Here is a 24,765-nt window from a genome sequence, read left to right as displayed (position 1 = left end):
ATCGATCAAATCGTGGATTCCACTGCTGGGTGTGAAACCCTGTCTTTCCTCGATGCCTACTCAGGGTATCACCAAATCAGGATGAAGGAGTCCGACCAGCTCGCGACTTCTTTCATCACACCCTTCGACATGTACTGTTATGTCACCATGCCGTTCGGCTTGAGGAATGCGGGTGCGACGTACCAGCGGTGCATGAACCATGTGTTCGGCGAACACATTGGCCGGACGGTCGAGTCCTACGTCGATGATATTGTAGTCAAGAAGAGGAAAGCCTCCGACCTCCTTTCCGACCTTGAAGTGACATTCCGATGTCTCAAGGCGAAAGGCGTGAAGCTTAATCCCGAGAAGTGTGTCTTTGGGGTTCCCCGAGGCATGCTCTTGGGGTTCATCGTCTCCGAGCGGGGCATCGAAGCCAACCCGGAGAAGATTGCGACCATCACCAGCATGGGGCCCATCAAGGACTTGAAAGGCGTACAGAGAGTCATGGGATGTCTTGCGGCTCTAAGCCGTTTCATCTCACGCCTCGGCGAAAGAGGCCTGCCTCTGTACCGCCTCTTAAGGAAGGCCGAGTGCTTCACTTGGACCCCCGAGGCCGAGGAAGCCCTCGGGAACCTGAAGGCGCTCCTCACCAACGCGCCCATCTTGGTGCCTCCCGCTGCCGGAGAAGCCCTCTTGATCTACGTCGCCGCGACCACTCAGGTGGTTAGCGCCGCGATTGTGGTCGAGAGACGAGAAGAGGGGCATGCATTGCCCGTCCAGAGGCTAGTCTACTTCATCAGCGAGGTACTGTCCGAGACCAAAATTCGCTACCCACAAGTTCAGAAGCTGCTGTACGCGGTGATCCTGACGCGGCGGAAGTTGCGACACTACTTCGAGTCTCACCCGGTAACTGTGGTGTCATCCTTCCCCCTGGGGGAGATCATCCAGTGCCGAGAGGCCTCGGGTAGAATCGCGAAGTGGGTGGTGGAAATCATGGGCGAAACAATCTCGTTCGCCCCTCGGAAGGCCATCAAGTCCCAGGTCTTGGCGGACTTCGTGGCTGAATGGGTCGACACCCAGCTCCCAACAGTTCCGATCCAGCCGGAACTCTTGACCATGTTCTTCGACGGGTCGCTGATGAAGACAGGAGCCGGCGCAGGCCTACTCTTCATCTCGCCCCTCGGAAAGCATCTACGCTACATGCTACACCTCCACTTCCCGGCGTCCAACAATGTGGCTGAGTACGAGGCTCTGGTCAACGGGTTGCAGATCGCCATCGAGCTAGGGGTCCGACGCCTCGACGCTCGCAGTGACTCGCAGCTCGTCATCGACCAAGTCATGAAGAACTCCCACTGCCGCGACCCGAAGATGGAGGCCTACTGCGATGAGGTTCGGCGCCTGGAAGACAAGTTCTACGGGCTCGAGCTCAACCACATCGCCCGGCGCTGCAACGTGACTGCGGATGAGCTGGCTAAAATAGCCTCGGGGCGAACAACGATTCCCCCGGACGTCTTCTCCCGAGACCTGCATCAACCCTCCGTCAAGATCGACGACACGTCCGAGCCCGAGGTACCCTCGACTCAGTCCGTGGCACCCTCGGCTCAACCCGAGGCACGGGGCTGAGGTTGTGCAACTCCACCTCAAAGTTGTACAGGATCGCCCGCATGAAGCGGCTTGCCGGCACACCGAACCCCCGCTCGTGGAAGGAGACGAAGCTCACGACGTACCCGGTGGCGGGGACAGGGCGGCTCCGCTCGCAGGAGGAATCCACTCCGGCTGCCTCTCATCAGAGAGAGGGCGAAGTAAACCCTCAGCAACAAGATCCTCCAGGTCATCCACCGTGACTGTGGAGAAAGGCCATGGGTCACGCGGCGAGACGATGGTCACCCGGTCGGCCATCACTGAGCAAAAGGAGTGGCGGCGGAAAGGACTGGGTGGGCGGTTTCCTTTTCTCTGGCTAAACCTCTTAGGTTGCAAAAACCTAAGAAGGAGGCGAGAAGCGGAGCAAAGAACCGTCGCCAGACCCTCCCCCGAGTATATAAAGACCAAGGCGAGACCCGTTCAACGTTTCGCCCGAACCCGCCGCGGGATTCAAAAACTCAAAGCGAAACGGCCGTTCCTTGAACGGCTCGCGCACGCAACGGCCGCCTCGCGAACCACTCGCCCTGTCGCATTAACTCCGCGGCGGGACAGGCAGCGCCTCTGGCAGGGGAAGCGAGCGACGCTTCGCCTTCGCCATAATGACCGCGTCAAAAAAGGTACGCCACATCATTCGATTTCGTATCCTTTTCCTTTTCCTCTTTCTCTCTCTTACAACAGGGACCGGGAAAGGGGGATACCCCGAAAAGGATCCTTCTCCGTGAAGGAAACAGGCTCCGAGCCTCCCTACTGATCAGAGGTTCAAAGGCTGGCCCTCGGAGGGGTTTAACAGCCGCCTCAGAGCGCGTGGGCTCCACACCCACTACTGGTCAGAGGTTCAAAGGCCGGCCCCTCGGAAGGGTTCAACGGTCGCCTCAGGCCACTCGGGCTCCGCGCCCACTACTGATCAGGGGTTCGAAGGCTGGCCCTCGAAGGGTTCACAGCCGCCTCAGACATAGAGCGAGGGATGACCCTGGGTACGTTCGATACATAACCAAGGCTCGGGCTACGCTCTCGAGGTACCCTAGGACATTTCCGAGACCAGCGGGAACGATCTTGTAACGGAATCCCATTAGAGGGAGGCATCGAGCCCTCGGACCCCGTCGACAGGGGACCGGGTCCGGCAGATCACCCGCAGGTACTTTTGAGCGCGCCTCCGGGCCTCTTGCCGACCCCTAACAAATGGGGCACGGGCGTCCACTCAGATTACCCGCCAGCAGCTCACCGGAGACACCATGTTCGGCGCCCTCCGAGGGCAACATGGCGCTTTCCCCCCCCTCCTCCTTGCGGAAAGGCGACGCAGGGGCGTATGTAAAAAAGTCGAGTTTGTCCCTGACCGTCCTCTCGCCCTGTGCAGAGGCTCGGGGACTGCTCTCGCAAACCCGGCTCCGGCCAAACCGTTGACAGCGTCAACATACCAGCCCGAGAACTTGGGACCCGACCGTGCACCCGGGCTACGGCCAGCTCGCATGAGGGAACAACCAGACCAGCCGAAGCATTGCACAAGGCATTAAGACCTCGGAGGAGTCAAACCACTCCTCCGAGGCCTCGGGGGCTACACCCGGCGGGTGCGCTCGCGCGCACCCACTGGAACAAAACGCAACCGAGAAAGGCTGGTCCCCTTGCAAAAAAGTGCGACAAAAGCCTCCAAGCGAGTGTTAACACTCCCTTCGAGGCTCGGGGGCTACTGTCGGGGACCATAATTAGGGGTACCCTCAAGGCTCCTAATTCTCAGCTGGTAACCCCCATCAGCACAAAGCTGCAAAGGCCTGATGGGTGCGACTAAGCCAGGGATCGGTCCATTCGAGGGACTCGATCACGCCTCGCCCGAGCCCAGCCTCGGGCAAGGGCAGCCGACCCCCTGAGGATCTCCGTCTCGCCCGAGGCCCCCCTCCAGCGACGAACAAACTCCCGGCTCGCCCGAGGCCCAGTCTTCGCCAAGAAGCAACCCTGGCCAAATCGCCACGCCAACCGACCAAATCGCAGGGGCATTTAATGCAAAGGCGGCCTGACACCTTTATCCTGACGCACGTCCTCCAGTCGACAGAGCCGAAGTGACCGCAGTCACTTCGCCGCTCCACTGACCGGCCTGACAGAAGGACAGCGCCGCCTGCGCCGCTCCGACTGCTGTGCCACTTGACAGAGTGAGGCTGACAGGCAGTCAGGCCTGGCCTCAGGCACCATAGGAAACTCCGCTCCGCCCGACCCAGGGCTCGGACTCGGGCTCAGCCCCGGAAGACGGCGAACTCCGCTCCGCCTGACCCAGGGCTCGGACTCGGGCTCAGCCCCGGAAGACGGCGAACTCCGCTCCGCCCGACCCAGGGCTCGGACTTGGGCTCAGCCCCGGAAGACGGCGAACTCCGCTCCGCCCGACCCAGGGCTCGGACTCGGGCTCAGCCCCGGAAGATGGTGAACTCCGCTCCGCCCGACCCAGGGCTCGGACTTGGGCTCAGCCCCGGAAGACGGCGAACTCCGCTCCGCCCGACCCAGGGCTCGGACTCGGGCTCAGCCCCGAAAGACGGCGAACTCCGCTCCGCCCGACCCAGGGCTCGGACTTGGGCTCAGCCTCGGAAGACGGCGAACTCTGCTTCGCCCGACCCAGGGCTCGGACTTGGGCTCAGCCCCGAAAGACGGCGAAATCCGCTCCGCCCGACCCCAGGGCTCGGACTTGGGCTCAGCCCCGGAAGACGGCGAACTCCGATCCGCCCGACCCCAGGGCTCGGACTCGGGCTCAGCCCCGGAAGACGACGAACTCCGCTTCGCCCGACCCTAGGGCTCGGACTCAGCCCTGGCTTCAACCAACGGTCTCCGCCTCGCCCGACCCAGGGGCTCGGACTCGACCTCGGCCACGGAAGACAGACTCGACCTCAACCTCGGAGGAGCCTCCACATCGCCCAACCTAGGGCACGGACCGACCACGTCAACAGGAGGCGCCATCATTACCCTACCCCAAGCTAACTCAGGCTACGGGGAACAAGACCGGCGTCCCATCTGGCTCGCTCCGCCAGACAAGTAATGATGGCACCCCGCACGCTCTATGACGACGGCGGCTCTCAGCCCCCTTACGGAAGCAAGAGGACGTCAGCAAGGACTCAACAGCCCCGACAGCTGTCCTTCCGCCAGGCTCCAGCGCTCCTCCGACGGCCACGACACCACACGAACTGGGTGCCAAAACCTCTCCGGCTGCCACGATGGCATGTACTTAGGGCGCTAGCTCTCCTCCGCTAGACACGTTAGCACTCTGCTACACCCCCATTGTACACCTGGATCCTCTCCTTGTGCCTATAAAAGGAAGGACCAGGGCCCTCTTACAGAGGGTTGGCCGCGCGGGGGAAGAGGACGGGACAGGCGCTCGCGTGAGGCCGCTCGCTCCCCCTCCCGCGTGGACGCTTGTAACCCCCTACTGCAAGCGCACACGACCTGGGCGCGGGACGAACACGAAGGCCGCGGGATTTCCACCTCTCTCTCTCGCTCCGGCTGCCCCTTTTTCCCCCCTTCGCGCTCCGTCTCGCGCCGACCCATCTGGGATGGGGCACGCGGCGACATTTCACTCGTCGGCCCAGGGACCCCCCGATCTCGAAATGCTGACACCTTCAGAATCATTTTTCAAGTCCTTATAAATATTTTCTTCATAACTTAATTCATGCTCATACGTATACGTATGCCTCCAGTGTCATACGGTGAGCTCTACAAGCTAATCTCACTTATACCAGACAAATACATGCTAATCTCCCACTAATCCTCTCATCCTCCCACTAATCCTCTCATCCCTCCCCCTAATCCCCCCACCATGGCTATAAATAGAGGGGCAAGGGCCTCCTCTCATCCCACCCCAAGCCATTTCATGGCAACTCTCTTCCCCCCCCACACACCCACTCCATGTTCCACACAAGCACACACTAGCACAAGGATCATTCGGTCCTTCTTCGATCGTTCGTCCCCCTGTTCTTAGTTTGTTCGTTCGTTCGTCCGATCGTTCGATCGTTCGTCCGATCGTTCATGGTTCGTTCGTCCGATCGTTCGATCGTTCGTTCGTCCAAATAATCTTCGTCCTGCCGTTATGCTGCCGAAATTCCGATCGTTCGTTCGTTCGATCATTCGATCGTTCGTCCGTTCGTTCGTCCAAATAATCTTTTTCCTGCCGTTATGCTGCCGAAATTCCGATCGTTCGTTCGTTTGATCATTCGATCGTTCATCGTTCATTCATAGTTCCTATTCATCGTTCATCGTTCGTTCATAGTCCCTATTCATCGTTCTTCCAGATAATCTTTGTTCTGCCGTTATGCTGTCGAAATTCTGATCGTTCATTCGTTCGATCATTCGATTGTTCATCGTTCGTTCATAATTCCTATTCATCGTTCATCATTCGTTCATAGTCCCTATTCATCGTTCTTTCAGATAATCTTTGTCCTGTCGTTATGCTGCCGAAATTCCGATCGTTCGTTCGTCCGATCATTCGATTGTTCGTCCGTTCGTTCATAGTTCCTATTCATCGTTCATCGTTCGTTCATAATTCCTATTCATCGTTCATCGTTCGTTCATAGTTCCTATTCATCATTCATCGTTCGTTCATACAAACTATTCATCATCACTATTCACCATTACTATTCATCATTACTATTCACCGACACTATTCACCATCGTTACTATTCATTGTTACTATTCATCATCTTACTATCTATCATCGTTACTACTCATTGATGATATCTATAGTAACTTTTTCGTCGTCACTATTCATCGTTACTGTTCATCGTTACTATTCATCGATCATCCGATTGCCCCAAATTTCAACTACTCATCCATCATGTTGTCCAGTCCACCCAAGACCAGCCAGACCCATATTCCAGTCATACGAACTCCGGTGACTGTGATTTTCTTTCCAGTGGGAACTTCCCATCTGGTCACCCATCCTAGGTTTCTCCAAGTTGAGCATGCTTAACTTTGAGATTCCTTTGAACCAGGCTTCCAAGCTCAGATTCCAATAATTCTTGTTTCTAAATTCTTATCGAATTATTCCCTATCCAACCATGTCATCCCTTAAGCATGGTTCATATTCCAGAAAACTCCCAAAATACTCTTGTCCCATATTCTGCTTATAACTCTCCTGTTCATACTAAGTCAGACGATTCATTCGTCACTATTCTCACCAACAGTGAACTTCACTGTGCTACACCACATACACCCAGCTATAAATACACCCAGTTACCCTCTCCCTCTCCACACACGCTCAACACCCTCAGCCAAGGCAAACACCCCACCCACTCAGTTACTCCGCTCTACCGGCTACACGCATAGTGTCGCTTCGCCTCCAGTCCACCCTCCTGGTAAGCACCTCCGCTCCACCACTAGTAGTATCTCAACACAACATGACACAGATTCTACTCAAGACTCTACCCATCCATATATCGCAATTCTGACCACTATACTAAATATTTGTTGGTATACTTGCTGGTTTGTATGTTTGCTTGTTCATGTTACATAGTTATCGGAGCGTTCGTGCCGTCTCGTGGAGGCCAGATCCGCAAGTCTACGCTAGGCGGTGGAGCCAGAAGCCAGTTCCGCGAGCTCCCCTTCCCCCTTCGTCGAATAAGCACAGCAAGCTCACTGGATCCCTTTGATGCATAAATTACCTATGATCTTTCAACCACAACCCTCAGCCTGTTATTTTATGCATGATATGATTTTGAGACAAGTTATTATGGCCACCCAAGCCGCTTGCCGCAATCAATCCTTAATATATTTGTTACAAATGATTTGAGAAAAGGTGTGAGTTTTTCAAAAGAAAATGCTTTTCAAAATGTGTATGATGAAGGGTTTTCACCCTTATCACCTTTGAGTAGGGATGATCAGGGACTCCCTGGTTTAGGGGAGGGCCTAAGGTGAAGGCTCAGCTGGTTTAGGCGTGAGCAGAAGGATTGTCCCCTCATATAAGGACCGGTTTGTCATCCTTCACTACTTGTACTCATGACAAGTACAACCACTCGAGACTGTGTGGGCAGTCACTCAATCTGAACTCGTACGGTCCAACCCCAGGGTTATGAAGGCTGGGGAGCACCGGGAGGATAAGGAGGGGGAATGTTTTGTCCGGTTTGGACATAGCGGTGGCCTGACTCCTTCCAGTATAACCATTAAGGTTAGGACGTGCGGGGAAAGAAAGAGATTCGGATTCGGGTCTCACTAGCTATGAGATCGCAGAGCCGGACTAGTGGGTAAAGTGTACACCTCTGCGCAGAGTTTGAAAACCTATTCGAATAGTCTGTGTCCACAGGAATGGACGAGTCTGGTATGGTATGGCAATTAATGTTTTGTTTTCCAAAAAAAAGAGATGCTTTTGAAAAGTGGTTTTTAAAAGGTCTGGCTGTTGAACCGTGAGCTATGGTGGACGGGAAGTCCAGTAGCTGTTTTTGGAAATGAAAACCAGTGGGAAACTGCTGAGATACCTGGATGGTTTAGTCCAGGGGATTTTGTTATAATACTGAAAAACTCCCTGCTCCTTTTGGAGAGGATGCACTTTGCAAAAGTACAAAATGTTTTTCAAAACAACCCTGCATAAAATATTGTTGTTTCTGCAAAATATTCTGAGCTCCACATATTCCATGCATTATATCTGATTTCCCCATTCCGCGGGTGAAGGTGGGCTGCTGAGTATGTTTGTACTCACCCTTGCTTATTTGTTGTTTTTTAGAAAAAGGAGATCGGGTAAGAGTTACGACTGTTCCCAACCTTGCCTGTGGCTGTTGGGCCGCTGATTTGCTTCGCTGCGTATATCGGGCTGCTTCAGCCCCACTCTGATGATATGTCCCGAGTTGTGGACCAACTCTTAAAGTTGTTCGCCACCTTTATAGGTTTGTCTCGTTTAAGCAGATCTGGAACTATCTGATGTATAAATGTGTTTACTAGCCTCCTGGGACTAGTAATTGTATCACATTTGAGTCCCAGAGGATTGGAGACGCTTCAGGTTTTAGGTACCCAACTCTTGTTGGGTCCTACAAGGTTAGTAACAATAGCCTTAGGGACCCAAATGCAAGTCTTGTCTCCCTTGCATTTGGCCCCCAATTTCCTAGCAACCACTTTCTTATTTTTACATGAGAGTACAAAATTAGTGTTGCAGGCATGAAAAGCAGTAGCAGATTCATTTTGCATTTTCCTAGGCACATGATGAACAACATTTTTCCTAGGCATATTTCTACCATGCACAAAGGAAGAACTTGAAGAAATCATGGCATGTGAATCATAAGCATTATAACTCCTATTATAATGAGCATTCCTAGAAAATTTTCTATCATAAATAAATGCATGATTCTTTTGACTACTACTAGCCATAGGAGTCTTCCCTTTCTCCTTGTTGAGAATGGGAGCCCTTTGGCTTGTTAAGTTCTTGGCTTCCCTTCGAAAGCCAAGCCCATCCTTAATTGAGGGATGTCTACCAATGGTGTAGATATCCCTAGCAAATTTTAATTTGTCAAAGTCATCTTTGAAAGTCTTAAGTTGGGCATTAAGACTTGTCACTTCATCATTTAATTTTGCAATTGAAGTAAGGTGCTCAACACATGCATCAATATTGAAATCCTTACACCTATTACAAATCACAACGTGCTCTACACAAGGACTAGATTTATTAACTACTTCTAGCTTAGCATTTAAATAATCATTCAAAATATTCAAGCTAGAGATAGATTCATTGCAAATAGATAACTCAGAAGATAGTAATCCATTCCTTTTAATCTCTAAGGCAAGAGACTTTTGAACACTAACAAATTTGTCATGTTCCTCATACAAATGTCCTCTTGCCTCTCTAGCAGTCTATCTTTTTCATTCAAGGCATCAATCAACTCATTAATCTTTTCTACTTTAGCTCTATCTAATCCTTTGAACAAGCTAGTGTAATCTACTTTATCATCACTAGAGTACTCATCACTAGAAGTAGCGTACTTAAGAGTTTCTCGAGCGTTTACCTTCTTCTCCTTTGCCATTAGGCAAGTATGGAGCTCGTTGGGGAAGAGCGACGATTTGTTGAAGGCCGAGGCAGCGAGTCTTTCGTCGTCGGAGTCGGACGAAGAACAATCCGAGTCCCACTATTTGCCAAGGTGCGCCTCATCCTTCGCCTTCTTGTAGGCCTTCTTTTTCTCCCTCTTCCCATGTCTTTCATCTCCCTGGTCATTTTCATTATCGGGACATTGAGCAATAAAATGACATGTCTTACCGCACTTGAAGCAGGAACACTTTCCCTTTGCCTTGTTCTTGTTCGAGTACTCCTTGCGTCCCTTTAATACGGTCTTGAAGCGCTTGATAATGAGGGCCATTTCATCCTCGTTTAGCCCAGCCGCCTCAACTTGCGTCACCTTGCTAGGTAGCGCCTCCCTGCTACTTGTTGCTTTGAGAGCAACCATTTGAGGCTCGTAGATGGGCATTGGGCCATTCAATGCCTCATCAACGTATCTTGCTTCCTTGATCATCATACGCTCGCTTACAAACTTTCTGAGTATTTCCTCGGGCGTCATCTTGGTGTACCTAGGATTTTCACGGATAGAGTTCACAAGATGGGGATCAAGTACAGTGAAGGACCTGAGCATAAGTCGGATGACGTCGTGGTCCGTCCATCTCATGCTTCCATAGCTCCTGATCTTGTTGACCAGGGTCTTGAGCCTGTTGTACGTTTGGGTTGGCTCCTCCCCACTGATCATTGCGAACCTTCCCAGTTTGCCTTCCACCAACTCCATCTTGGTGATCATGGTGGCGTCATTCCCCTCATGAGAAATCTTGAGGGTGTCCCAAATTTGCTTGGCATTATCCAAGCCGCTCACCTTGTGGTACTCGTCCTTGCACAAGGATGCTAACAAAACAGTGGTAGCTTGTGCATTTTTATGGATTTGCTCATTAATGAAAACGGGATTGTCAGTACTATCAAAAAGCATTATGTTTTCAACGATCTCCCAAATACTTGGATGGAGAGAGAATAGGTGACCACGCATTTTGTGACTCCAAAATAAGTAGTCTTCTCCATCAAAGTGTGGAGGTTTCCCAAGTGGAATTGAAAGTAAATGAGCATTGGAGTTAAACGAAATACGAGAATAATCAAAAGAAAAGTTTGAGTTAACCAATTTCTTTTTCTCGCCGTCGTCGTCTCTTTGGGAAGAAGAAGACTCGTCGCTGTCGTAGTAGACTATCTTCTTGATGCGCCTCTTCTTCCCGTCCTTCTTCTTATGACTTGAGCCAGAGTCAGTGGGCTTATCGTCCCTTGGCTCATTGAGGAAGGACTCCTTCTCCTTGTCGTTGACCACCATCCCCTTTCCCTTAGGATCCATCCCTTCGGGCGATTAGTCCCTTTCGTGAAGAGAACGACTTTGATACCAATTGAGAGCACCTAGAGGGGGGGTGAATAGGTGATCCTGTAAAAATTAAATACTTGTAGCCATAAAACTTGGTTAAGTGTTAGCACAATGGAGTCAAGTGACTAAGGATCGAGCTCTTGTGAAACACAATAGTCACAAAGAAAACAAGCACAAGAGACACGGTGATTTATCCCTTGGTTCGACCAAGTATAACACTTGCCTACTCCACGTTGTAGCGTCCCAATGGACGAGGGTTGCACTCAACCCCTTTCAAGTGATCCAATGATCAACTTGAATACCACGATGTTTTCCTTTCTTATACTTTCTCCCGTTTGCGAGGAATCTCCACAATTTGGAGCCTCTTGCCCTTACAATTGATGATCACAAAGAAGCACGGAAATAAGGGTGGGAAGAGCAACACACACAAGACTCAAAGCACGAGCACAATCATGCACACAAAGCCACAACTTGAGCTCACAACACAACTCGAGGAGTTCTCTACTCAAATGGTGCTCAAGTCACTATCTCAAAGAATCGAATGCGCGAGAATGGAGTCTTGGTGCTTAGAGATGATCAAAGAATGCTTGGGTCACTCCTCCATGCGCCTAGGGGGTCCCTTTTATAGCCCATTGGCAGCTAGGAGCCGTTGGAAGCATTCTTGGAAGGCAATTCCTGCCTTCTGTCGGGTGGCGCACCGGACAGTCCGGTGCACCACCAGACAACCATTGTAGCATGTCCGGTGCGGATCTCCTTCCATTCCTGGCGCAGCCGATCGTTGGATCTTTGGGCTGGTTGGCGCACCGGACACTGTCCGGTGCACACCGGACAGTCCGGTGCCCCAAGCCGTCCGTTGGCGTGGGCCACGCGTCGCGCGCGGATTGCGCGGCCGACCGTTGCGCTGGCGGCCGTTGGCTCACCGGACAGTCCGGTGCACCACCGGACAGTCCGGTGAATTATAGCCGTACGCCACCGACGAATTCCCGAGAGTGGCCAGTTCGCCAGAAGCCAGCCTGGCGCACCAGACACTGTCCGGTGCACCACCGGACAGTCCGGTGCACCCAGACTGAGCAGCAGTTGGCTGTACACGGCCAACTCTTTTCCAATCCTTTTCTTTTCCTAATTCTAGCACTTAGACAAATATATTAGTACACAAAAACCAATGTACTAAGTCTAGAACCATACTTTCTTGTCGATTTGCACTTCATCCATCATTTGGCATATAATTACTCACTCAACATGTGTTGGCCACTTAATCACCAAAATATACTAGAGATGGCCCAAGGGCACATTTCCCTTTCACTATGATTGAATAATTCTTTCTCATTTTGCACAGGATTATTTCCCCACTCGTTCAAGTACACCACGAAAAGGGGGCATAAATCCAGGTTTGGCTCCATATCCGGCATCGACTAGGTAGAACTTGCCTAGCATACAAGGGATATGTATGTGAGCTACACTAGGTATTATATTTCATGACTAAAGTAATGAGCTACACAAGTTGTATTTACCTTCAGGCACACGAAGACCATTCTCTCTTTCTAAAGCATCACGTAAGACTAGTGCATCATGAGTTGTCCCCTCCCAACCGGCCAAGACAAATGTGAATCGAAGATTAAAATCTACTGCTGCCATGACATTTTGAGTAGCATAACTCTTTCTACCGCGAAGGGAAGCCTCCATGTGTTTAGGAACAGATGCTCGCACATGTGTGCCATCTATTGCACCAATACAATCCTATTATTCAATTAGAATGCAAAGAATATAAGCAATTATAATCTGAACTCCACCCTTAAAATGAATGAAAGATACGGTAGCCTCACACCTTAAAGTAAGGATCCCATCTTAGGTTCCCTGCAATTTTAGCTGGAGTTGATGTAGATGGTGGCCTAATAAACTCCTTTCATAGCTCTCCAATAGTGTGAAGTACTTTGTTGAAATAGCGACTAAAAGTTTCACCAGACCTATCAAAATTGGTGCCAACTAACATATTCCTAACATTGTGACCCACAGTATTTAAAAACATTGCAACCTGCTGCTCAACACACAAATGTATGGTGTCTTGCAAAAGGCCACGATCCCTAAATAATTTACAAAATCGGAAGAAGGATGCTCTGTTGAGTCTAAGCATACAAACACAAGTTACATCATTTTTCCATATCTTATTATTAAGATATTCAATTCTCATTCTATCTCTCTCCTCAATTGGAGCATAGGTAATTGTTTCTACAGATTCACAACACTTTCTTTTTCTAGATTGAATAACCATGACCATCATTGAAAGCAACATATGTGATGCAGCTATGTAAACCAAAATTTGTTGCTTCTTATCCATCTATATTATACACAACAAGGTTAAAGTCATTAGTTACTAACATACCACATAATCACACAAGGCACATAGTAAATAGTTGCAACAAGATTATACCTTCTGCCAAAGTTTTGCTGCAAAATTCCTGTTCTTCTCTCCTCAAAATCTTGCTGCAGATGCTAAGACGAAAACATTATGTGTAGTCATGGATTCTACCTGATAGGAACTAGTAGTCATGGATTCTAAGCTAACCTCAACAAATATCTGTCTTAGACTGATCATTATGTGTATGTCGCTGGTACATTATTGTTAATTAGTTATGATATGGACATTTGTAAGGTAACCTCAACAATAGAGTTTGCTAAAATATTTTACTGTAAAAAACTCTGAATATCCAATCTTCCTTTACATTCTAATAGTATCAGACTAGTGTAATTTTGGATTGAATATTTTTAGAATCAACATGTTTGGAAGCTTAATATCTTTTAATGCTCATATCGATGGGTATTGAAGTAGTATATTTGACCACTTTGGGGTCAAATTAAGGCAAATATGCATGCAATACATATTGCTCACATAATGTTCAGTGACTTCTGACCTACATGACAACATCCAAAGCTATTCTGCCTAGTTCTACTCACAACGTCTATTGCTACTGGCTAAACAGGCAACGTTAGGGGCGGATCTATTGAAAACCTTGGCAAAGATGGCTCCTATAAAACAAGAAGAGCTGAAACACAATACAAAAACTGGAATTGGTGTGGTTCCAAAACAGGAACTACAGGAGCTCCACACGCTAAAGCTCATCCTGCACCCACAAGCGTTGTCATAGCCCGTCGCGACGTAGGGTGTGTCTGTGCCGACGCCGTTGTAGTGCAGATGCACCTGTTGGCCACTGCTCATCCCGTGAAAAGCCACCGTGGATCTGAGCCTACTCATACTCCTGCAGACCAGAGCGAAAAGCCACCGTGGATCTAGTCTCGGTCAGGAAGGCGAAGGCGTGAGTGGATCTGAGCCTACTCCTACTCCTGCAGATGCTATGTTTACTAGTAGAGGTGGAGGAGAGAGGCTTCGCCGTCGCTGACCTGTGCTACATCTTCACCGGCGGTGTGGGAGAAAAGGTAGAAATGGTTCTGGTGAAGAGAAAAAAGGGGCCGACGTGGGAGCGATGAAGGAACAAAAGGGGCCATCGTGAGAGCAATAAGAGGCACATGGAGAAGAGGTGGCAGTGGATTCACCTGAGTTGATGCACAACGACGGCGGGTTGGAGGAGTAGCGGGAGGCGGTCGATTTTGCAAGAGAGGAACAAACGGGAGCGCTTGTGTTCGATCAATTTCGGCGAGCGGACTCGTTCCCAGTTTTGGTGCTACAATGGAACGAAGAGATTCCAGGAGCCGCTCCACTCTCCCTCCGTAGGTAACCAAACAACTACAAAATAGGAATGAAATGGCTCCATTCTCGTTCGCTCGCCAACCAAACACACAATTACTCGACCTGGACGCATACATTTGGGAAACCAAACACACGGTATACAAACGAATTAAATGACAGCCTATAAGGATCCTTACCGTGAGTTGTTGACTCTATTACTGTATTAATTTTGCTCTTAGTAGCAACAACTAGAGATGACAACGCGTACAAACCTGTTGGGTTTTGCCATCTCAAACTCTACCCATGAAAAATATATATACCCATTAAAAAACTCGTACCCATGACGGGTTTGAAAATTTGCCCAAACCAGTACCCATCGGGTTAGCGGGTACCCATGGGTTTTATCTCCAATATACTTGTTCTTCTCATAATCAATAAGTATCGTGATGATTAATGAGATCATGGTCCAAAATTTATGTGATGAACAATGAGTTCATGATTTGGTATAAAAATTATTAGTAGAGAGAATGCAATACAAATAATAAGTTGTATAATCAAGTGACCTTGCACTAAGTTATCATCCACCACATATATGACGCTAATAAAAACTATAACAGCAAGTAATACTCTCACCAACTATTTATACATTTACAATTTCCAAAAAATTAGGAAGTAAATGGGGAGATAACAAGTTGTTGTTTGCTTATAAAATAAAATGACAATATGCACTAGATTTTATCGGGTTTAAAAAACTCACGGTTTCACAGGTTTAGGTGCGGTAGGAACAAACTCGTACTCATGAACCCATTAATTATAGATTTATACCTATTAACAAACTCATATTTATAAAAATTGACCTAAGCTAGTATCTTAATGGATAAAAACTCATCGAATTTCGGGTACGTGTTGTCATATCTAGCAACAACATCAAAGACAGTCCCTTTGCTCTCAAGTCTCATGTGGTCATTAAAAAAAGGAGAGGAGATTTTTACCTTTCGTCTCCGTTTCTATCCCAACCCCAACAAAGATCTTCCGAGATCCTGATCCTAGGACGACGGTTCACTGGCTGAGGAGTCAGGACCCCAAGTATCCGCATTATCCCCATATCCCCTCTCATTTTCCTCCGCCATCGCCGCGGTTAGACTGAGCGACTGAGGTGGGCTAGCGTCTAGCGACCAAGCCATTCCGGATTCGGGAATTCCCAGTTGAGCTCATCGCGGCGACTCGCCCTCTCGAGTTTCTTGCAAAAAGTTACGGCCGCTGCTCCGCTCGCCATTGCTGCCGTGTGGAGCGGCCATGGAGCTCTGCTGCTCAGGCGTCCTAAGCGGCGCCGGCGCCTCGCGACCGGCGCCATCGAGGACCTCAAGGCCCGTGAAAATGGGGGCTCCGTCCACTGGGCTCTTGGTAGCCCCGCCGAAGCGGCGGCGAGGCGGCCGCGCCGGCTGCCGCCAGTCGGCCCCGCCAGTGCCGCCCCGGGACGAACGGCGGGTCGTGGGCACGGACAGCGTCGTCCACATGCTCCGGTCGGCGCCCGACCCCGCCGAGGCCCTGGAACTCTTCACGGCCGCGGCGCGGCAGCCCACGAAGGTCCACACAACGGAGTCGTGCAACTACATGCTGGAGCTGATGCGCGCCCACGGTCGTGTCGGGGACATGGCGCAGGTGTTCGACCTAATGCAGAAACAGGTCGTCAAGACCAACGTCGGCACCTTCGCCACCATCTTCGGCGGCGTCGGCGTCGAGGGGGGGCTCCGCAGCGCGCCGGTCGCCCTGCCTGTGATGAGGGAGGCGGGGATGTCCCTCAACGCCTACACGTACAATGGCTTGATTTACTTCCTCGTTAAGTCCGGCTTCGATGCGGAGGCCATGGAGGTTTACAAGGCGATGGTTGAGGACGGCATCTCGCCGAGTGTGAGGACCTACTCCGTGCTGATGGTGGCGTTTGGGAAGAAGAGGGATGTCGACACTGTTCTCTGGTTGCTGAACGAGATGGAGGCCCGCGGCGTCAAGCCAAACGTGTATAGCTACACCATCTGCATTCGGGTTCTTGGGCAGGCCGCAAGGTTTGATGAAGCATATCACATTCTTGGAAAGATGGAGGATTCAGGGTGCAAACCAGATGTCGTCACACATACTGTGATTATACAGGTTCTCTGTGATGCTGGCCGTCTGAGCGACGCCAAGGCTGTCTTTTGGAAGATGAAAGCGAGTGATCAGAAACCTGATCGTGTCACTTACATCACTCTCTTAGACAAGTGTGGTGACAGTGGTGACTCACAATCAGTTGTCGAAGTTTGGAATGCCATGGTAGCTGATGGTTATAATGACAATATTGTTTCTTACACTGCAGTTGTGGATGCATTATGCCAAGTTGGCCGGGTTGATGAAGCTTTAGCTGTGTTTGATGAGATGAAGGAAAAGGGTATGTCGCCTGAGCAGTATTCCTATAACTCCTTAATATCTGGGTTTCTGAAAGCTGATATGTTTGACCGTGCTCTGGAGCTCTTCAACCATATGAATGCTTGTGGTCCTAGTCCAAATGGCTACACTCATGTCCTCTTCATCAACTACTACGGAAAATCTGGTCAATCTTTGAAAGCAATACAAAGATATGAGCACATGAAGAGCAAAGGGATTGTTCCTGATGTTGCTGCTGCTAATGCTGTTCTGTATAGTCTTGCTGGATCTGGCAGACTTGGAATGGCAAAAAGGGTCTTTTATGAACTAAAAGCGATGGGAGTCTCTCCAGACACTATCACGTACACAATGATGATCAAATGTTGCAGTAAGGCATCAAAAGCTGATGAAGCTATGAATTTTTTTTCTGACATGGTGGAAAGTGGATGTGTTCCTGATGTTCTTGCATTGAATTCATTGATTGATACACTCTACAAGGGAGGCAAGGGAAACGAAGCATGGCAACTTTTCCATAAATTGAAAGAAATGAAAATTGAGCCCACTAATGGTACGTACAACACACTTTTGTCAGGATTAGGAAGAGAAGGCAAAGTTAAGGAGGTAATGCAGCTGCTCGAAGAAATGACACGTACCATTTATCCACCTAATTTAATTACATACAACACAGTTCTAGATTGCCTCAGCAAAAATGGGGAGGTGAACTGTGCAATAGATATGCTTTACAGTATGACTGAGAAAGGTTGCGCACCTGACCTTTCATCTTATAACACTGTCATGTATGGCCTTATTAAAGAGGAAAGACTTGAAGAGGCATTCAGGATGTTTTGTCAAATGAAAAAGATTCTTGCTCCAGATTATGCCACACTGTGTACTATCCTCCCAAGTTTTGTTAAAAATGGGTTGATGAAGGAAGCTCTGCATACTGTAAAGGAATATATTTTGAAGGCTGGTTGTAACGTGGACAAGTCTTCATTCCATTCACTGATGGAAGGGATACTGAAGAAGGCTGGTGTGGAAAAATCAATCGAGTTTGCTGAAAACATAGCATCTAGGGGAATTCTGCTGAATGATTTCTTTTTATGCCCATTGATTAGACACCTCTGCAAGCACAAGAAAGCTCTTGAAGCGCATCAACTATTCAATAAGTTTAAAGGTCTTGGAGTTTCACTAAAAACTGGTTCTTATAATTCTCTTATCCGTGGCCTTGTGGATGAAAACCTGATTGATATCGCTGAAGACTTGTTCACTGAAATGAAAAGACTAGGATGTGGCCCAGATGAATTCACTTACAATTTGATTCTTGATGCCATGGGAAAATCGATGCGGGTTGAGGAAATGTTAAAAGTCCAAAAGGAGATGCATCGTAAGGGATATGAATCAACATATGTTACTTATAACACTATCATTTCGGGTCTCGTAAAATCTAAAAGATTGGAACAGGCTATAGACCTGTACTACAATCTGATGAGTGAAGGCTTCTCCCCAACACCATGTACATATGGTCCTCTTCTTGATGGCTTATTAAAATCTGGAAAGATGGTGGATGCTGAAAATCTTTTTAATGAGATGCTAGAGTATGGATGCGAACCTAATTGCACCATCTACAATATTCTACTGAATGGACACCGAATAGCTGGCAACACAGAAAACGTTTGTCAGCTTTTTGAAAAGATGGTTGAGCAGGGAATAAACCCAGATATAAAATCCTATACAATTCTTATTGATACCCTGTGCACAGCTGGAAGATTAAATGATGGTTTGTGTTATTTTAGACAGCTACATGAATTAGGACTTGAGCCTGATCTTATCGTTTATAATTTGCTCATTGATGGTCTTGGAAAATCTGAAAGAATAGAGGAAGCAGTCAGTCTCTTCAACGAGATGAAGAAGAAAGGAATTATCCCAAACTTATACACATACAATTCACTAATTCTCCACTTAGGGAAAGCAGGGAAAGCTGCTGAAGCTGCGCAAATGTATGAAGAACTACTGAGAAAAGGATGGAAACCTAGTGTTTTCACATATAATGCACTCATCAGGGGTTACAGTGTTTCTGGCAGTACCGATAATGCATACGCTGCCTATGGTCAGATGATTGTTGGAGGGTGCCAGCCTAATTCTAGCACTTATATGCAACTTCCAAATCAATTGTGACTGAGAAATTAGCTATAGTATGTAGTTATTTCTGTACAGTTTTGTCCATAGTGCGAAAATGGTCAACTGTAGATAGTAGCCAATACTTTTAACATATCCGAGGATCGATAGATCTTGTTCTACATTCCATTGTTACTAGCAGAAAATTATGTAATATACAGATAATGTTACCATGTGCTCCATTTCACTGGCATGTTGAAAGCAGTGACCTACTGAATTCACCTGTCTGTCATGAAATAGATTGAGGTTTTACCATAATAGTGGTTTCTGTTGCTATAAACTGTTCCTGTAGACTGCACTGTTCGTAGAGTGTAATTTAAAATAAAATATAAGATAGGATGGGCAAGCTGCCGTAGATAGTCTTAACGTGTCATGTTATGTATTTTGTGAATATTGCTTATGATTCAATTACTGAACTATGCTGACAAAATTGCCTTTGCTAGTTCTATTTGTTGACACATAGTATCTGCATACTACATTACATAACGGTGTGATAAGTGGTGGAGCTAGGATCTTTTTATGGACTAGTTTAGAAACTCAAATCGATTGGAGATGATTGAGATGGAAATAAACTAATTTCTCTCTCAATCTCATCCAATCCTAATGGAGATTTGAGTTTATAAACTAGCCCTAAATGTAGGGCTGGATATAACACTAAAAAAATATGTATACCAATTATAAAAAATAAATCGCACAAATGCATAGATAGCGACACATATGAACTTCACTTGAATACAATAATTGCAATTTAATGTAATATTGACTTAAACAAGTGGTTACCTAATTAAGAATATGTTAGATCTTTGTCTCAATGATCAATTCATCAATTGTTTGGGTTGCTTTCATCAACAATATGAAGACTTCCTGCAATTGAATGATATTACATTATTATATACATGATAAAAAATAAACTAAAAGGATAGAATTGTAAGAAGTAAATATACCGCTCGTATTTGTCTTTGATATTTGCTTCCTTCATGTTCTCATGGTTTGATAACGCTTTAAAATCTAGCGATCTTCAATACTTACAAATATGTACCTCTTAATATAGCAAATCATACATAGAGATGGCAATGGGTAAATACCCACCGGGTATTATTACCCCATATCCATACCCACGACATAAAAATAACCTCACCGGGTCACCCATATACACTGTCGGGTATGGATTTACCCCCATACCCATACCCATCGGGTCACCCATACCCACAAAAATTAAACAACTATCAAAAAATTATACTATACAAATGGCAAGTATATCCATATAAATACCATTACAAAATTTTCTAGCATTATTTAACCATCCATTCAACACACCAAAGATAATTGGATAAAGTAGTAACACTATGATAGTACTACATAGCACATTACATGTTCCATTACATGGTCATTAAATTATTGTTAAATACTAAAAAAGTTGGATGACTAAAGTCCAAGTTCATGCTTCGGATAAGTTTATATTGGGTATTTTATACCCACGGGTTAACGAGTATGGGTGAAGGCGGAACGTTCTAATACCCGTTTACCCATTGAGTAAAGATTTTTGCTTAATAACAGACCACAAGTAGAATATTTAGCCCACATACATACCCTAATGGAGTAAATACTCATCGTGTATCGGGTCGCGGGTACCCATTGCCATCTCTAATCATACACCATTCATTGTTGAAAATACTCTTTCTAACGTTGCAAAGCAAAATCAAAACCAATTCAATCAAACTATAAATCAATGGAAATACAATGTGTCTATCTGTCTTAACCATCTTCATAGCAAGATTACCAAGATCACAACATGATAGAAACTTGAATCTTCTCTTGCTTCAGTAATGAATGTATCAAGTTGCTCTCTAAGAATTACACAATCATATTTTGTGAAGTCATCAACATAAATTTGAGCAAGTTCAACTAGCTTATCTTCATTATAATTGGCAAAATAATTACCGAGATCAAGACAAGCAACACATCTCAATAGTTGAGCATTTCTGCTGACATATCCTGCACAATAGTATTGTGCTTGAGACAAAAATTCTTGGCCTCTTCAAAAAGGGCATCCCAACCATGGTGTCTTATCTCACATGATGCTTGCACTTCGCCCGCACATCCACACACGCTGTTGCTAGACGAATGACGCCCCGGCCTCGCGTGCTCGCTTAGCGCCTACGCTTCGCTCGCGCACGCCTGCTCGGGGAGGGACACAAGGAGGGAGTCGGAGCTCGTGCCTGCCCGCCACGCCGCCGTCGTCCTGTTGCTCGTATAAGTGCGTAACCCTAGCACTCGCTCGTTTTGTGGTGTAGGACTCTGTGGCACCAATTCGACCCATTTGGACACGAGGGACTAAATTTTAGTCATGTCACATCAAATGGTTGAATACTAGTTAGAAGTATTAAATATGGTCTAATTAGAAAATTAATTACACAAATAAGAACTAAACGGTAAGGCGAATCTATTAAGACTAATTAGTGCATGATTTGTTCATGTGATGATACAGTATCGTGGATTAATTAGATCTAATAAATTTGTCTTATCATTTAATCTTCATTTATGTAACTAGTTTTGTAATTAGACTATATTAGTACTCATAATTGACATTCAAATATTTAATATGGCATGAACTAAATAATAGTCAATAGAACCAAACATCCCCTCATGGCGTCCAAACCTATAGATTGTGTTTCTAGGCGGGGGTTGGTCCATGAGCCTCTAAAGACTTTGGTCCAAGAGTAGGGCCATGCCTAGTGACCAATTGAATGCTAATAGGCAGGGATGAAAACGGACGAGAAAATCATATTTCGTCATATACCGTATTTTGCTTTGGTCCGAACTGTTTTTGTATTTGATGGAAAGAACGGGATTGAGACAGAAACATAATGGTATGTTGCGGGAACGGGAACAAAAACAAAAACAGTTTGGTGTTTTTTCATCCGTATTTCTGGAATCTCATTTTTACCAAGATATTCTCATTTTAGTCGCGTAAATGAGATTTGGAGAAAACAAATACCGCCTTAGCCATATCCTCTATGATTTTCTAATGTATATATCTAGAGATAATATGTATTACGTATATACATATTGTCGGTGTTTTGACCCGAGGATCCTACCAACAATTGAATTAGTGCTGCATACCCAGACTCAGATGGTGATGCAAGGAGACACAAGCCTTTATCCTGGCTCGGGCAAAAAAAAGCCCTACTTCCAGTAGAGGGGGGATGAGATTTATATTACTTGCGCCTGAGTGCTTGTAATAGGGTATACAAGCTGATAGGGAGAGGGAGAAGTTCCCAAGTCTCTGGTGGTGATTAAGGCGAGTGCCAATATCAGTTGTGGAGGTGAAAAAGTGAAGTGTTCTCCTCCCCGAATGAAGCCTTGGGCTCCTCTATTTATAGCCTCAAGGAGGGCTTCCAGGAGCGCCATGGTTTGTCGCGTATGGGAGAGGAGGCATGTCAGAGCCCCTGTAGTCAGTATGGTCGCCGGTATGGCCTTCGTACTTGCTTGTTGACTTGAGCCGAGAGGAGGACGTCCGGACCCTATTTTTGCATCTTGACCAAGCAGAGAGTCAAGGCTAGAGTCTGGGGCTTGGACGCGTACCCGAGCCTACCTGATGGAGGCGTTGTCTGAGTCGTAGTTGTTGCCACAGTGATAAGCATGGTGAAAAGTGCATGGTAATCCGTCCCATATGGCGTAAAGCAGACTTGACGTCGGTCATGTAGCCATCCTGTTGTCAGTAGTCTTCGCGGAGGAGTTGGTGATGTCCTCTGGTCGATGTTATCTAGGCCGAGGCCAAGCTCGGGCGAGACGGAGGTTCCTCCCGAGGCCTTGGCCGAGCCTGCCTCGAGGCATGCGGTCGTACAGGGAGGAGGTAGCACAGTTGCTGGAGTGGCCTTCTGCGGGATTCACGGGGAGTTGTTACCAAGGTAGTTAGCCGAAGCCGAGCTCGGGCGAGGCGAAGTTTTCTCTGAGGCTGAGGCCGACTTCGGGCGAGGCGGAATTCTCTCCCGAAGGTGAGATCATGCCCTGACGTACGCACGTCTCGTCCAGAGTTGCTTGAGTACAACAGACGGCGTGGGGGAGCAGTGGTCGTTATTCCCACACGTGTCATCGGAGTTGGTTAAAGTGGATGGGACCACAGTCCTGTCGCACTTTGTTCAAATCCGGCGTTGCATGGGGTAGGTATTCACATTAAATGTCCATGTCTCCCTAGTTTCCGTGGCCTTTGACTAAGGCCGAGCTCGGGGCTGTCCTCTTGTACGAGACGGGCTCGGGCGAGGCGGAAATTGCCATTCCGTGAAGAGGGGATCCCGGACGGGACAAGGATTTCCCTGAGTGTTGTCCTCGCCCGAGGGAAGGCTCGAGCGAGGCGGAGTTCGAGCGATCGTCGAGTGGGGTCTCGAGCGAATGGTGGCTTATCCTTTCTTGACCTTGAGGAATGTGTGTTATGGTAGTTTAGGTGTTAAGCGTGTTTAGGGGCATAATCTGGATACTCCTATTGACGATACGTGACAGATATAAAGTTGTCTACTCGAAAAGAACAAAACAACTTGTAATTTAAAATAGAAAGAGTATTCAATGGTCGACGTGCTCTTATATTTGTAATTTCGTCAATGACAACAATAAGCTTCATGAGGAGAAGCCTACAAGTCTGGTTCAACTTTTTTTAAAAAAGTTTTTTCTAAAAATCTAGTTAAAGAGAGGATTTAAGTATCATGGAAATTACGTATGAAGGAACATAAAAAAAGTTTATAAGGTTTATAATGTAGAAAGTGACAGTCTCTTACTATCACAACGCTTCAGCCGATTCTATATTCATATTGATTTTAGACGATTTTTACTGAAGTGGTTTTTATAGAAGCAGAAAAAAAACTAGGTGTTTAATAGTCTAAAACAGCTTTTGATGGTTAGAAGCCCCGGTCTACAGCTGGGCCCGCACATGGAATCTCTCATCAGCCAACGCCACACAACTAGTGAGTAGTATATCGTAACACAAACTGATTGAGGGGCTGACGGCGTACAATTTTGGAGACGAGGCCTCCTCTATAATTGGACAGATTTGTATGAATAAATTTAGAGGGTTTTTGTTTGAAATTATAATCTTTCTAGATTATATAATCCAACAAAAAAGTTGTTGGATTATAATTGGACAGATTTGTATGAATAAATTTAGAGGGTTTTTGTTTGAAATTATAATCTGTCTAGATTATATAATCCAACAAAAAAGTTGTTGGATTATAATTTAGACAGATTATAACTTCAAACAAACACCCCTCGGACTCTGTTTACTTCGAGGATTATATAATACAGTTTATAGATTATATAAGCATTTAATGACCTGTTTATAGATTATCATAGTCTAGACACCTAATTATCTGCTTATGGATTATCATAATCTAGACATCTAGATTATATAATCCAGCTAATAATCTATGTTTTTTGTTTACCTCTTAACTTATTAAGCTAGATTATATAGGACATGTTTGTTTTCCCTCTAAATTATATAATTCAGCTAAATAAGTTAAAGGGTAAACAAACAACACAAATTATTATATAAATTATGTAATCTAAACACCTAAA

General features: G+C 46.9%; 1 protein-coding gene across 1 annotated transcript; it reads left to right on the top strand.

The window, feature by feature from the left end:
- Positions 1 to 13,398: 13,398 nt before the first annotated feature.
- LOC103639062 (pentatricopeptide repeat-containing protein At4g31850, chloroplastic) lies at positions 13,399 to 19,458 on the top strand. Its single transcript, XM_008661857.4, has one exon. It carries the CDS (start codon positions 15,925 to 15,927, stop codon positions 19,198 to 19,200), a length of 3,276 nt encoding a protein of 1,091 aa, XP_008660079.1. The 5' UTR covers positions 13,399 to 15,924; the 3' UTR covers positions 19,201 to 19,458.
- The last annotated feature ends 5,307 nt before the right edge of the window (positions 19,459 to 24,765 follow it).

This window comes from Zea mays, chromosome 9 (assembly GCF_902167145.1).
Source record: "Zea mays cultivar B73 chromosome 9, Zm-B73-REFERENCE-NAM-5.0, whole genome shotgun sequence".
Taxonomy (NCBI): Eukaryota; Viridiplantae; Streptophyta; class Magnoliopsida; order Poales; family Poaceae; genus Zea; species Zea mays.
The sequence above is the reverse complement of the archived record's forward strand: the minus strand, read 5'-3'. Positions and strand labels throughout refer to the sequence as shown.